The sequence below is a fragment of the Notamacropus eugenii genome, chromosome 6, assembly GCF_028372415.1.
Source record: "Notamacropus eugenii isolate mMacEug1 chromosome 6, mMacEug1.pri_v2, whole genome shotgun sequence".
Classification (NCBI taxonomy): Eukaryota; Metazoa; Chordata; class Mammalia; order Diprotodontia; family Macropodidae; genus Notamacropus; species Notamacropus eugenii.
Genome location: NC_092877.1, coordinates 16,442,805 through 16,458,430, shown reverse-complemented (window position 1 = coordinate 16,458,430; position 15,626 = coordinate 16,442,805). Strand labels below are relative to the sequence as shown.

General features: G+C 40.3%; 1 protein-coding gene across 1 annotated transcript in view; it reads left to right on the top strand.

The window, feature by feature from the left end:
• Positions 1 to 15,626, top strand: part of PDHX (pyruvate dehydrogenase complex component X) — a 68,903-nt gene that overhangs the window by 52,034 nt on the left and 1,243 nt on the right. The window contains exons 8-10 of the mRNA XM_072619170.1: positions 9,272 to 9,330; positions 12,809 to 12,967; positions 14,738 to 14,802. Of these exons, the coding sequence (XP_072475271.1) occupies positions 9,272 to 9,330; positions 12,809 to 12,967; positions 14,738 to 14,802 (283 nt within the window). The remainder of the gene's footprint in view (positions 1 to 9,271; positions 9,331 to 12,808; positions 12,968 to 14,737; positions 14,803 to 15,626) is intronic.

The following is a 15,626-nucleotide window of genomic DNA, read 5'->3' as shown; positions in this document are numbered from 1 at the left end:
GAAGGGGTCTAGGGAGGGTCCTGAGAAGAAGTTCTAAAAGGGAATCCCAGGAGACTCAAAGGCTGGAAACAGCTGAAGGCAATCAAGAGACATCAGACTAGGGGGCGCCTAGGTGGGAAGCAGGTGGGGCAATCAAGAGGTAACAGACAGTGGCCACAGATTTGAGTATGAAAAGCCAGGTTAAGTGAGGAGATTCCAGGGGAGCTCAAGTAAGTTCCTAGAGTCTGAACCCCATCATTCCCCCCTCAAACAGATTGAACCCAAATTCTTTTGGGGTAAAGGGCGAAGGTCTCAGCTTCTGAAACTTCTTCCTGCTGGCAAGGGGTGTAGAGCTGTCCCTGCCTTGATGGGTCCTGTTCAAGGGGTCAGACTTCAGAACCTGGGTGGTGCCAGGTCCAGTGGGCTAGAGACCTTGGATTCACACGGAGGTCGGTACATAGCCTGGGCTGTCATCTGGAAGTTGATGGCTTGGACCCTGGAGGAGACAAATCTGGCCAACATGTTAAGCAGACAAGGACCAAGTAGGCACAAAAGAATTATAGCCAGTAGAGGAATAAGAATAGGAGGAAGTAAGGATAGAAGCCAGGATTCCCATGAAGAGGATGATTTGGGGGCACGGAAGTTGTCATGGATTTCTCGCATCCATTTTGCCTTTTTCAAGATAGGTTCAGTACACACCTCTACTTCTCCCGAATTATTGATGTATATACAACAAAATGTGTTTGCTACAGCACACACCCCTCCACTGGAGGCAAGCAGGTAGTCTAAGGCTATTCTGTTATCCAGAACCACTTTTGCTAGGGAGTCCAAAGATTGCTAGATTTCCAGGAGACATAAACTGTCTCGTTTGCCAACTGGTGAATGATCTCTGTAAGGTTAGAGAGAATGAGTTCATGCTGCAGGTGACCATACCAGGGCATGAGATATTCTGTCCCCTTCTTAAGGAACCAGGAGGCGTTTCCCCAGAATCCATGCTTTATTCTTTTTAACTTAGAGAACTTGGGTTGTGTGGCATTTAAAATGGAGAAGGGGAGTGCTAAAAATCCAAGGGTACGCATCCCAAAATCCTTGTAAGGAGTTAAACATTGAGTGGTTAAGATGGTGGTCCTGGGGTCTTGCCATGTGGTGGTGCTCCGTTTCACTTCTTCCCCAGAACTTTCTTTACTTGGTTCTCTGACCCCACAGAGGAAGGTATATCCTTTGGGGGTGCAGATGGAGTGAGTTTTTAAAAGGTTCTGAGTTTGGATGCTCCAGGGATCAGAATAGTTGCACATTAAATCCCCAGTTGAGAGGGTGTCTTTAAGAGATCCATAAGGGTTTTGTAGCTAGAAGGAGCTGTGGCACTGTGGCTTAACTTAGGGGTGAGACTTAGAAAGGGGTGACCTATTAGAAGAGAAGAGAGGGGGATACCATCATAGGTGCAAGTAGGAAATGCTCCCTTGGGAGCAATCGGTACAACTAGCAGATGTAAAGTTCCGGAGACATTTATCACTCTTTGTATCTGTGCAGGTGGTGCAGGTCCGATGACCAGCTGAGACTTCTACAAGCTCTCTCTTAACAGGAATCTTAACTTGTTCAGTGGCCATGGAACTTATATGGGAATATTCCCGTGCAAAGAAGCAAGGTGTTGAGATGGAAAGGGTAGCCCATGGAGGGGTGGCCAACGTAAAAGGGGTGGCATAGACCTCTGAAGAAGTTGTATTGGGGAGGGGAGCTTTCGCAAAAACAGCCCTTGGTGGGAGGTGAGTGTTGCCTTGTGGGTGTGAGTGACACACCCAACAATCTTCAACTCCCCCCCTTACTAATGAGTTTCCCAGTTTGACCAAGGAGTTATCTTCCCATTTCCAGAGGCCAAGTGTATTTGAAGTATTGGGGAGCAGGAGGAAAAGGATTAACACTATTATGCCAGTTTAAAAGGAAACAGTTTCACAAGAGAGAGAAATAGAGGGAAAATAGTTTCCCTGGGGGGGATTAAAGTGAAGATGAAAAGGACAAGTAGATTCACCTCTCTTTATCTACCTGTTTGCTGGAGGAGGATGGGGCCTTTCTAAACAGCAGCTTGAGATCCTCCAAGGGTCACAGGTGTATTCCGGAGTTTCTGGGGGGAAAACGAGGTGATGCTGGTTTAATTCTAGAGTAATGAGTCCAGCTGGGGAGGCCCTTGAGTTTTACTGCAGTTCGAGTGGTGAGTATGGCTTGGTAGGGTCCCTTCCAGTTGACATCTAATTGTTCTCCCTTCTGGGTTTTCCATGACTTTAAATAGATCTAGTCTCCAGGTTGTACTGTAGCAAGACACTCCTTTTCATTGTCTAGAGGTTTTGGAAGATGCTCACTGGCGTATTTAGTTAGGGCATTTCTGACAGCACCTAATTGAGTTGCAAATTGGGTGATTAGATGCTGTTCAGAATCTACAAGGATGTCTGAAGTTAGGAAAGGCCTCCCCTATAGAAGTTCTAAGGAGCTAAGCTTAATTCTTTCTCTGTGTGATTCAGACCCTAAACAGTCCAGTTGGGAGATTCTTGATCCAATCTTCCCGAGTTTCCATGCACAGTTTAGTAAGCACCCATTTGAGAGTATGATTCATTTTTTCAACTTTACCCTACGATTTTGGGTTCCAGGCTGAATGAAGGTGGTAAGTGATTTTAAGAGTCTTTACCACACAATGGGTTAACTGTGATACAAAGCCGGGCCATTATTACTCTGCAAGGAGCTAGGCAAGCCAAATCAAGGTATAATGTCCTTTAATAGGAATTTTGACACCTCCTGAGCCTTTTCAGTTTTGCAAGGAGAAGCTTCTACCCAATTAGTAAAGGTATCAACAAAAACCAAAAACAATTTGAAACCCCTATATGGAGGCATATGTGTAAAGTCTATCTGCCAGTCTTCGCCTGGATAGGTTTTAAAAGAGGGGGAGGTCTGACTGGCCCTTCAGGATTTACCTGGGCACAAGTTGGGGAAGCCCGACAGACTTATCAGATTGTTTCTTCTAGCTTACTGCCGGTAAAAATAGGCTTTACTAGAGACTGAAGGAGGAACCTGTGGCCTTTAGGCCACATGTGGATTCAGTTAAAAGGCTGCTCTTAAGGACCAAGAAGGCCACATGTGGCCTAAAGGCCTCAGGTTCTTCACCCCGTCTCAAACATTTTTCATGCAGTGCTTGTCCCCGCCTTCGCAGAAAGGCAATTCGAAAATACATAGGCTTCATTTTTTTAATTTAGTGTTTTTATGAATTCCTTTTGTTGTAAAGCAAAAACAGAGACTTCAGAAATGTATTTTTATTCCTAACTTCCCATAAGTAAAATGTTATATAAATAAATGGGATCTACTGAACTCTGGCTGAAGAGGTTTTATGACTTTGTGAATGTCTTTTGTGTATTAACCAAACAAAGCCAGCCTCACTATCTCAGTGTCTTAAAGCAGTTAAAAAACTTGTGACTGTTATTTACTCTAAGAATGTTTGAGAACTGCAAGGGGATTTTTGAGTCGGTATAGAAAGAAGCGGCTCTCTTTTTTCTATAAGATAGAATTCATTTTGATTACATCAGATCCTTCCTTTCTGATTGTGCACTTTCTTCAAAACTATCCTTAAAAAAATGACTGTTGAAGGGCTTGTGGTTTACTATGAAATGAGGAACTTGGGTTGAGAAATAGAAGCTTTTGTCCCTTAGGGGAAGACCGAGTCAAAGAACATACAAGTGTAGCCTTGAAAGAGGAAGAAAATGAGAACCAGTGGTGATCCATTCAGGTACCTCCCTGTCCCCTCCCCTTGGGTTTCACGGGCACCACCATGGCTATGGGAGCTAGGCCTAGCAGCCAGCAGTGAACTGAAGACTGTCTTCTAAAAACTGCTCACAGGGAGTGTGTGCCAGTAATCATCACACCTTTATGTGTGCACTTAGTGTTGGTGTCATTTTCTTTACATTAGTGATAGTGCAGTGAGGCCCTTTGGGCTCAGCGACTGCCTGTGGTCACGTTACTCGGCCATGGCAGGGTCCCAGGGCCTGACAAAAAGTCCTCTTTTTCACTTCATCACCTTGTTGATTTGACAGGGGCCACCTAACTGACTTCTATCAGCCTACCAGTGGGCCTAATTTGGGTGATTATTTTGCCCAAGGAGACTGCTCCTGAAAAGTGCAATAAACTGGGTCGAAGATGACAAATTTCCTAAATAGAGGGTAGAAAAATAAAGTGGAAATATGTGGATAATTTCCACTCCTGAATTTGGTTTTTTTAGGTGACCTTATATAAATAGATAAGGTTTCTACTCTTCGGTGGGATGTGTACTTCTTGCATGTGTTTTAGGTACAAAGCATCCTATTTCTTTACCTTACTTAATTCACTAACTTTATGTAAATAAAGAAAGCTGTGTATTTTTAGGATACAGTAGTTCTCTATATTTTGCAGACATGACAACCAGAGGGAAGGATTTAAAGAGAATTTTAGGTGCAGTAAAAAAAAGCAGAGAATAGTTTGAAGCATTCACATTCTAATTTGTAAACAATCTGTATAATAATGCCAACTTGAATAAACAATTTACCATTCTCTGAGAAATATATCCTTGTCTACTTTGCTTTTACTACAATCTTATAGCATTGTGGAAAGAGTGGTCTTTGTTGTAAACTTTCATTGTACGTCAAGCAATGTAATTTAGAGCCTCATGAAGGTCTTTGCTTAACTATATCTCATGTGGCAGCTGTTAATAACTGGTAGCTGAGGACTTTCCTACAAACTTGCAGAATTGAGTTCTAGGGATATTGTTCCATTCTCACAAGTAGCTAGGGTAATCAGGACCTATGCTGAACGTTTTATAAGTAGGTTTTGGAGCAAGGAACTTCAAGGTCACTGATAAGGTCAGCCTGACAGCTGCTAACATTCAGAGAACCAGAAGTAAAACTGTTGGAATCATTACAGAAATATAACCCGTGGAGTACGGGCCTGTCAAAACTGCCTCTTTAAAGGGAAAACTTGCCAAGAGTTCTTAGTCTTCTCTTTTTAAAAATCATTCATGTTTATGGAGAACTTTTACAGTTGTGGATTAAATGACTTCTAAGGTTCCTTCCAGCTCTGAAGCTATGTACCTTTCAATGAAGGGGAGCCTGCCATCTACCGAGGCTGTTCATTCTATGAATGTTTATTTCTTTTTCCATGTAGCCTTGAAGTCTTATTAGAAATTATTTGGGGAGGGGGGGCGGAGCCAAGATGGCAGAGTAGAAAGATGCACATACACTAGCTCTTCCCCCACAGTCCATAAAATACCTGTAAAGAAAGACTCTCAACAAATTCTAAAGCAGCAGAAGCCACAGAACAATGGAGTGGAGGAGATTTCCAGCCCAGGGTGACCTGAAAGGCCCATGGAAAAGGTCTGTCGCACCAGATGTGGAGCCCAGCCCAGCCTTGGCCATGTGGCGTGGCGCCAAGAGGACCCAAGCAGGCCTCAGGGCAGAATCCCCAGCTGCAGTAGTGTTGGTTTGTAGATCTCTCAAGCCACAGGAGCCAAAGGTCAGTGAGAGGGTTTTTTCAGGGGGCTGAGAAGGGAGCTGGGTCTTCCCATAGCTCTGGCCTTATGCAGAGGCTACATAAGGCAGCAGCAGCTCCCACAGAAGCCCACATCCATTATTGGATCGTAAAACCCCTGGGGGAACTGAGCATCTGATCCTTACCTCAGCCCTGTGTGGCAGCCCTGCCCCCACCTAATGCTCCTGGAGGAATTGAGCAGCTTATCTGAATCTCAGGCCCCAGTGCTGGTTTGGTGGAACTAGAGGCCAGGTGGTTGTGGGGAGGAAACTACTACTCACAGATTCAAGGCACAAAAGTTTCTTGTTGCTCCAAGACCAGTGTACATGCTTCATTGTGCCACCTTGGAGGAAATGAGATCTTACAGATCTCCAGAGTGTACCCTACTCTTGACAAAGGACCCAAAAGTCAAGTAACTGATTGGGAGAATGCCCAAAAAAGGGAAAAAAATAAGACAATAGAAGGTTACTTTCTTGGTGAACAGATATCTTCTCCTATCCTTTCGGATGAAGAAGAACATTGCTTACCATCAGGGAAGGACATAAAAGTCAAGGCTTCTGTATCCCAAACGTCCAAAATAAATATTCATGGTCTCAGGCCATGGAAGAGCTCAAAAAGGATTTTGAAAATCAAGTTAGAGAGGTGGAGGAAAAACTGGGAAGAGAAATGAGATGCAAGAAAAGCATGAAAAGAAGGTCAACACCTTGCTAAAGGAGACCCAAAAAAATGCTGAAGAAAATAACACCTTGAAAAAATAGGCTAACTCAATTGGCAAAAGAGGTTCAAAAAGCCAATGAGGAGAAGAATGCTTTAAAAAGCAAAATTAGCCAAATGGAAAAGGAGGTACAAAAACTCACTGAAGAAAATAGTTCTTTCAAAATTAGAATGGAGCAGATGGAAGCTAATGACTTTATGGGAAACTAAGAAATTACAAAACCAAACCAAAAGAATAAAAAAATGGAAGATAATGTGAAATATCTCATTGGAAAAATAACTGACCTGGAAAATAGATCCAAGAGAGACAATTTTAAAATTATGAGATTACCTGAAAGCCATGATGAGAAAAAGAGCCTAGACATCATCTTTCATGAAATTATCAAGGAAAACTGCCCTGAGATTCTAGAACCAGAGGGCAAAATAAATATTGAAAGAATCCACCAATCACCTCCTGAAAGAGATCCAAAAAGAGAAACTCCTAGGAACATTGTAGCCAAATTCCAGAGTTCCCTGGTCAAGGAGAAAATATTGCAAACAGCTAGAAAGAAACAATTGGAGTATTGTGGAAACACAATCAGGATAACACAAGATCTAGCAGCTTCTACATTAAGGGATCAAAAGGCGTGGAATATGATATTCTAGAAGGCAAAAGAACTAGGATTAAAAGCAAGAATCACCAACCCAGCAAAACTGAGTATAATACTTCAGGGAAAAAAATGGTCATTCAATGAAAGAGAAGACTTTCAAGCATTCTTAATGAAAAGACCAGAGCTGAAAAGAAAATTTGACTTTCAAACACAAGAATCAGGGAAATCATGAAAAGGTAAACAGGAAACAGAAATCATAAGGGACTTACTAAAGTTGAACTGTTTACATTCCTCCATGGAAAGACAATATTTGTAACTCTTGAAACTTTTTTCATTATCTGGGTAGTTGGTGGGATTATACACACACACACACACACACACACACACACACACACACAGAGCATGGGGTGAGTTGAATAGAAAGGGATCATATCTAAAAAAATGAAATTAAGGGGTGAGAGAGGAATATATTGGGAGGAGAAAGGGAGAAATGGAATGGGGCAAATTATCTCTCATAAAAGAGGCAAGAAAAAGACTTTTCAATGGAGGAAAAAAGGGGAGGTGAGAGAGAAAATGTGAAGCTTACTCTCATCACATTTGTTTCAAAGAAGGAATGAAATGCGCACTCATTTTGGTAAAAAAAAAAATAATTGGAAACTCTCATATTTTACAAGAGTTAGAAATTTTCCAAAAACAGCTGTGTACATTGAAGCTTGGATTGTTGTAGAATTATTAAATCTTAGTGATATAACTTTATTTTAAAATGGCAATTTACAGTGAGGTTAATGATAGCTTTTTATTTTCTGCTGTTATAAGGAGTAGAATTTTTGTGCTCATTATCTCTAATAATCTGTGTTCCCTTAACATTTCTTAGGTTTTCTAAAATATGAATTTGTTCATTTTTTTTAAAAGGCAAATCTTCATTTCATTCACATATATTTTCTTGGACATGTGGTAAGACTTTTGGATTGCTAGTTTTGGGATAATTGGAAAAAGGAACTTAATGTTAGGAAATTTGCCTGGGAAGTCTTTATTATTTTTCTGTAAATGTGCCAAGAAGTTAATAGAATGTACCTTTGAATACTGTCCACATAAAGATTTGTTTTGATAGGATGTGTATGATAGAAGTAAAGACTTGGATCTAATGGAAATAGTGGAGTTTTTTTGTTTTTAATTTTTATTATCAGTTTCAGATTCTCCCGCTCCATCTATTCCTTCCCCCATTCATTGAAAAGTCAAGAAATATGATACCCATTGTACAAATAAAGCCATACAAAACATATTTTCCCATTAGCCATATTCTGGAAGAAAAAGAGGAAAACAATATATTTCTGTATGCATTCTGAGTCAATCAGTTTTCTTTCTGAAGGGAGTTAGCGTTTTTCATCATATCCTTTGGAATTGTCTTAGATCATTGTCTTGATAAAAGCTGAGTCTTTCACCATTGATTTAAGCTTGTCAGCATTGAGAGATAATTTCTGTTTGCCTTTTTTAAACCAAAAGATTACGTTGGGGCTTATGACTTTGCTGGTGTAAGAAGTGCTGGGGGAGGAGGCTCCTCTTCCAGTTCAGATCAGCACCTTCTCTGTTTCATGAGACACTAGAGGGTTAAATGACCTGCCTAGGACCACACAAGGCAGCGTGTCAGAGATGGACTTGAAACCAGGTCTTCCTGATTCCAGAGCCATCTCTGTTTACTGTGCCCCATCACAGTTAGTAGTTACAGTGTAGCTTCTTGAGAGCTCGTCTTGTCTTGGTTAGAAAGCTCCTGCAGGCCTTTGGAAGGTCAGTTACATGGTCTTTTAGGGTCGCACTTGGGTCATTGCTTAGATGTCAGACTTTTCCCAGAAGCACCTTTAAGTCTGGCCTTGTTTGCCATCCTCTTTCCCACTGGGAAAAGAAAAGACAAAGCCTGTACAGGTGAGCAGGGATCCTTTTTTATGACTGTTTTTACATGAGCCTAAACAAAAAGCCTTGTCTGGAGACATTGTGTTCAACGGAAGGATTTCGGTGTTTCACCATAAAATTAGAAAACGCCCTCTTCATACTCCTTGCACTAGGCCCCGTGCCAGTGTTGCTTTGTCTCTTCAGACATCGTTCTGTTCCCTGGTTTGTTGACTTGGAGCAGTCTGAGAATTCCAGGACCCTACTCGGAAAGGCGTTGGTTCTTGTCTTTGATGGAAACGTCCAAAGAAATTGAGTCATGTGTGCTTATTGAGCACTTAATTGTTTCCCCCTAAGTGATAACTGTATAGCTTAATGTTAATTAGCGTCCTGGGAAGTCTATTCTGTTTATTCTGTGTCACACTTTATGGAATTTCTATTTCTATCAAGTACAGGTCATCAGAGTACAGGAAAATAATTTATCATTTTCAAGTTGAGATCCAGAATTGTGTTACTTCTTAAGGGTATGTGAGCAGTAGTCTTGATCTTAATATTCTTTTTTCTTTCAGATGATATTAAAGTATCAGTAAATGATTTTATTATCAAGGCGATAGCTGTAACCCTTAAAGTAAGTAACAAAGCCCAGACACCTGGGATTTATCTGCTGGCTTCATTTCTGGGGAGCATGCTTTGTACAGCCCTTACACGGTGTACACATGTGTAATGAAGTTTGCCTTCATGAGGTTTGTTTGGGGATGTTGGAATGCACAGTCACTAATCTCTTAAATGTCATAGTTTCAAGGAACGTGCCCTGAGGAGGCGGTGGTCCGGGGTCACAGGTCCTAGAGCTAGGACTAGAAGCCTCTGTCTGCCACTTTTTAGATGTTGGGATTTTTAAAAAATTGTTTCCTGCAGGAATATGGTCTGTTAAGGGGGTGTCTCTATGATCTTCCAAAAAACCTCATTCTCCAAAAGTTCTTGAGTTTACTTGAGTTTATCAGTGTACTTTTCTTTTATTAACAACATAAAGAGATTAAATTTGGAACCAACATACTCTAGTAGATGTTTCTTTCAATTTTGGTACTTTACAACACTATTGGTATTTTGTTAAAAGTACATATTTTTCTTGGAGTAGTTTGAAAAGCTATCTAAAGACTAGAAGTACTATCTCCTAAGAACTTGGAGATGAACTTTTTAATTCAACCATTCCTACATTCTTTTAACCATTGTGGGGGAAATGATTACCACTCAAATTATGTGACTGAGCACACTATAAATTAACTTCCTAGAATTGGAACATAATCATTCCTTAACTAGTTCTGATGGACATTTAAAAAAAAAAGCAAATTGCCCTTTTGGTTTTCTGGGAATTGTCTTCCTTTTTGACTAATAGAACAGAAGTCTATCTTAAGAGTATTTTTTAAAACAACTTACTAGTAACTACTTAAATCCAGTGTGGAAAATCTTATCATACTTTCCTTGCTATCAACCAGCATTTTGTTACTCACAGATCCAGTTGTGAACCTTAAGTATCCAGTCCTTTTTTTAAAAATAACATCTATTGTAACTGTCTAATAAATTTAAGTTAAAAGTACTATTAATAGCACTGTGTAGAAAAGTGCTTTTTTACTTTTCTGTCTCTTGGATGTTTTGCACTTTAGAAGTAACTCCTTACATTGACACATGCTTATTTGTAGTCTGATTTGCTTGGTTTTGAGCAGTTTTAACTGATTAAAATTCCCAATAATGTAATAAATAGTTCTCAGAATAAATCTTAATGTGAGAGCATAATTCTTTTACAGTCTTCCCCCCTTCCCCTGGAAAAAGAAGTGAAGGTTTATAGTTTAGGAATGTTTCTATGAAAATTTAACTGCATAGTTCTTTTTTCTTATGTGTGGGTTTAAACATGTAATTATGCCCTGCGCTTGTGCTATAAATTTTAAGACTGTAATAAATAGTTGTGCCATGCGATTATTTTTCTGCTTTCTTGCTTGATATTTTTATGCACAATGGTGATATAAAAGTGATTGCAAATTGATTCTTATTTGCTCTTTGAACAACTGTAGACTTTAAACTCCTTTGATCTTTTTACCCAGGGCAGAAATAAGATTATATAGTAACAGTGGTTTAAATAGCCTTTTACTAAACTGTTATGTATTGGGGATTATTATAATCCTGAATGAAAGGTCATTTGGTGAGTCACTAGTACAGCTAGGGGCAAACTTCAGGAGTTATAATTTTAAACCAATACATTACTTGCTATACTTAGGGTGTTCCAAGTTTATAATTATTTTTCTAATTAAATTGTTTTCTAAAACTCAGGTTTGTGTATTATATTCTAGAGCTCAGTAGGGGATATCTGTGTGTGATAACTTAAGGGAATGTTAATTTTTAAGATCTGGCTTTCCCTTTTCATACCTCTTCCCTTCTAAAAATTTGTATACATGTGAAATCTGCTTAAAGTAAACATCACTGTCAACCTTGAAGCTGGAAAACTCCAACGGGTCACCTAAAGTCTGAGAAGCATGTGATAGGGGTGGGCGCCATTTGCCCTGGTAGAGAGCATTGGACTTCCTGTCTCTGAGCTTAAGCTGCTAGGAGCACCTCATTCACCCACGTTCAGCCTAAATAGGATCCTAAGATTTAGAACTGGCAGAATTCTTTGAAATGGTCTTGTCCAGTTCCCTCCTTTTACAAGTGACCCCTAGAACTGACTTGCCCAAGTCATCCAGAGCTGAGAGTCAAACCTAGATCCCTTGAGTGCACACCCATTGCTTTAGATGTGTGTTTGTGATGTGGGATGGTTTTGTATGTGATTCCGAGGGTGAACAAGTTGGGGGGAAGGGGACGAACCTTTTAGCAATACATTCCTTGGGGCAGCTAGGCAGTACAGTGAGTGGAGCACCGGCCCTCGAATTAGGAGTATCTGAGTTCAAATCTGGAGTCAGACACTTCCTAACTGGATGACCCTGGACAAGTCATTTCATCCTGATTGCTTTCCCCCCTCAAAAAAAGTAAACAGAATACACTCCTTTATTTTAGTCCTGCTAATTTAGGGTTTCAGAGCAGTGCTGAAGCATCAAAGACCAATGAAATATGAGGTCATGTTGCTATCCCACAGCCGTCAGACTGAGGGGGTCTGGAGGGCAGAATGAACGTGCCCAGAAGCACAGGAAGCATCTGCTTCTCCCTGTTCCTCCACCCCAGTTCCTATCTCTCCCTTGCCATTGAAGACATAGAGATGGAACCAAAGCAAATTGGTTTGGACCTGGGCCCCTAGACTCCCAGAGTATCTGTGGAGAGACTTCAGGGTGTTTATGAACTTGAAAAGCGAAAAGCAATAGGATTTTTTAATTTAGCATTTCCTCCTGTAGGCAACAAAATGGTTTCATTACAGTGACAAAGGTGAAGAGCCCGTGATTTAGACAGAACGTCCCATTTCCACATTGTACTCTTTCACATCACTGCAGACAAACTATAAGATGTATTCTGGATGACATTCCCGTTCCCATTTCAGGGCTCTGGCTTTTGGAGCAGCTCACTGTGAGGGCTGGTGCTTCTGCGAATGCCGAAGCATTTTGCCAGATTTTGAAGTGGATTCATACTTTTTAAAAGTTGTTGTTTTCCTAGATGGTTCCCACCTGATAGCCATCAGCGGCGTGGTTTTCTCTTTTGTTTTTAAAAGTTGTCTTTAGTTAAACTTTCACTTTACCTATATCAATTCATTTTCAGGGAGTAGGGACGAGGGAAGTTCATATGCTTTATGAATGTATAAAATTAATTTTTATAGTATAACTTTATTCCCATATGCTCCATCTTCCCTTAAAAAGGTGTTTTTTTGTTCTTACATATCTGCCTAGTTGGAGGAGGAAGTTTAATAAAAGTATTATCTCCATTTTAAGTTTGAATCTCAAAGATGATGTGACTCCCCCACAATCACAGTCACACAGTGAAAATGTTGTCTCCACCTTTGTGTTTATGTGATACGTTTGTCTGTAAGTCAGGAGCCTCAGCCTGGCATGGTATTTATTCATTTTAGGTCTTTAGAGTCGTTCACTGTTGTCAAACTCTACTCTGTTTAATATTCTTGTACTTCTGTCTTCCAGCAAATGCCAGATGTGAATGTGAGCTGGGATGGAGAGGGCCCAAAACAGTTGTCCTCCATTGACATCTCGGTCGCTGTGGCAACAGACAGAGGTCTCATTACACCCATCGTAAGAGATGCTGCTGCCAAGGGAATACAAGAAATTTCTCTTTCTGTGAAGGTATGCGTGAAACTTTCTTGCTGTTCAGTCATATCGGCACAGTGTTCTTCTGATAATGTGTATTCAGTACCTGCCACCTTGCAGTATAAGTCTGTGCAGCTAGATACCCCCCTGTGAATCAGAGCTTTCTAGAACTCAGGGCCCTTGACTACAGCAAGAATGAAAGTATAGGGAAAAGGCCTGGACTGGGGGCCTCATTGATAGGGGAGCTTCCAGGGGAGGATACTCCCTCTCCCCACGCTGACCAGTACCTCAACATGTCTAGAGTTCTGAGAAGTGAAAAAGAGACTCCCCAGGGCCACACAAGCCAGCGTGTGTCAGGAGGTGCCCTAGCTCCAAGGACAGCTCTTTCTCCATGCTACCCCCCACCCTCACCACCCTGGCTGCCTCCACCAAAATTCTAGAAGAATTCTGCTGCTTTTTTTCAGACTCTAATGTAGCCCCTGCTCCTCTCAGTCTGTTTTCATGGTAGTCAGGAAGAGATGAGATCATTTGCCTTCAAAGAAATTCCTTGTTAAGTCCATTTGATATATCTGATCAAATCATGTGACTAGTACTCTTGCCCAAGGTGGGAAAACATGTTTCTAGTTTGTCTTTCTCTGTCCTAATTTTCAACGACTATTTCAAGTCTAAACCCATCTCCTTTCATTTGAGGTTTTAGATCCAAATACTTTTGTTAAGCAACAAGTATATATTTGTGATTTGTTTTGTTTGGCAACAGTTCATGATGACATGTTGATAGTGGGAAGGGGAGATTAAGTTTAAAAAAATAACCCGTGGCTTCTTTTTGTTAATTAGTGAATAGCTGTGGTTTCCTGTCAATTCTGCTTATGATAAATTACAGTAAATTAAACTCCAGACCTTTTAAACTGTGATTGATAATTTTGTGCTCTTCCACACCTCCCAGATTTGGCCCCTGGGTACGTGATGTCTGTCAGGTTTGCTTGTGGACCAACATCCCTGACCTTATGTCTGAGACACTAGGAAATGTGGAGCCCAAAAATGTCACTAATTTTCAACGTAAAGAAAATGTAAGCCTATAGGAAACAGAGCAGCTGCCGTTCTAAAAGTGCTGCTTCCTTTCATGCCCACCTTTGCAACCTTTTAAGGTAACACTGAAAAATAAACTTGAAAAGATGTCTGGGATTCCACAGACTTAATGAAATTTAGGGCTGGAAGGTACTTTAGAGGTTGTCTCCTCGTTTTACAGATTAGGAAATGGAGGTCCAGAGAGAAAAGTAACCAAGGTCATGGCAGTCATAAATAGCCAAGGTGGGATTGGATCAGGTCTCTAAGGTGGCTGCTGCTTCTCACAAGAACACATTTTGCATTCAAAACAGGAAATTGCTTTGCTTATAAACAACACTGAGACATCATGGGAAATAATAATATACAGAACACTGGAACAGAGAGGCAGTTTGGCATAATTAAAGTAACATTGGACTGGAAATTAAAAAATGTGAATTGTCATCCTAGCTCTGTTAAAACAAAAAGGAGGAAAAAACATCAGAAAGTATTGTTGCCCATAGACTTTTAAATTCACTTTTTTAGTCTGGGAAACTGCTATGTTCCACTTGTTTTTTGTTTTTGTCCTAATTGTGTTTAAATTAAGAGGTACATAGCACATCACGAAAAATTAACAACTTGGCTTAATTAGCAAAATTGCATAAATTTTTTGGGCTGAGTCTTCTAGTTGGTAGTTATAACTATCCAGAGTATTTATTGGTGCTAATATTTTATTTTATTTTTGTGTGGTTTTTTTTTTTTTAGGTTCTGGCAAAGAAAGCAAGAGATGGAAAACTGTTACCAGAAGAATACCAGGGAGGGTCTTTTAGGTAAAGTAGACACATTAATTATAATCAGTGTCAGATATACCTGAGAATGACACATTTGGGGTAGATTTGTTTTATTTATTTGCCAAAATACCCTTATGTTTTTCTATATTTAGACAACAAAAGTATAGAAAGGAAGCATTCTTCTGCCTAGTTAGAATGTACCTTTCTAAGCCCCTAGTCACAAGAAAAAGGCAGCAAGGGGGCTCAGTGGATAACATGCTGCACCAGGAGACAGAAAGACTGAAGTTCAAATGTGGCCTCAGACACTTAGTAACTGTGTGACCCTGGGCAAGTCACTTCACCCTGTTTGCCTCAGTTTCCTCATCTGTAAAATGAGCTGGAGAAGGAAATGGCAAACCACTCCAGTGTCTTTGCCAAGAAAACCCCGAATGGGATCACAGAGAGTCAGATATGACTGAAACAACTGAACAGCAGCAAAAGTCACAAGAAAGTTAATAAGAGCCCGTCAGTAGTTATAAGTGGACGTGCTCTTTAATGGAAACCTATCTTGAAGATGTTTGTCGCTAAATATCTATGATTCTTTTTAAAAATTCAAATTCTGCAACATTCTGTATTTGTAAGAAATTAATACGCATACATACTAGGAACCAGATGATCTTGTTTTCTTCATTTCTGTCCAGCAAGAACGTGGTGCTGGGGGTTTAGCCCCGCTTGGAGCTGAAAGACTGTTAAGGAGTTATGTCAGATATGCAAATAATCTTAAAAGATGTGCATATAGTTCTATTTGCTCATTTCTGATTGTGGCCTTTTACAAAAAAATACTTTGGAGAAAAATGTTAGCATTTAAGTTTTTAAGACCTTAT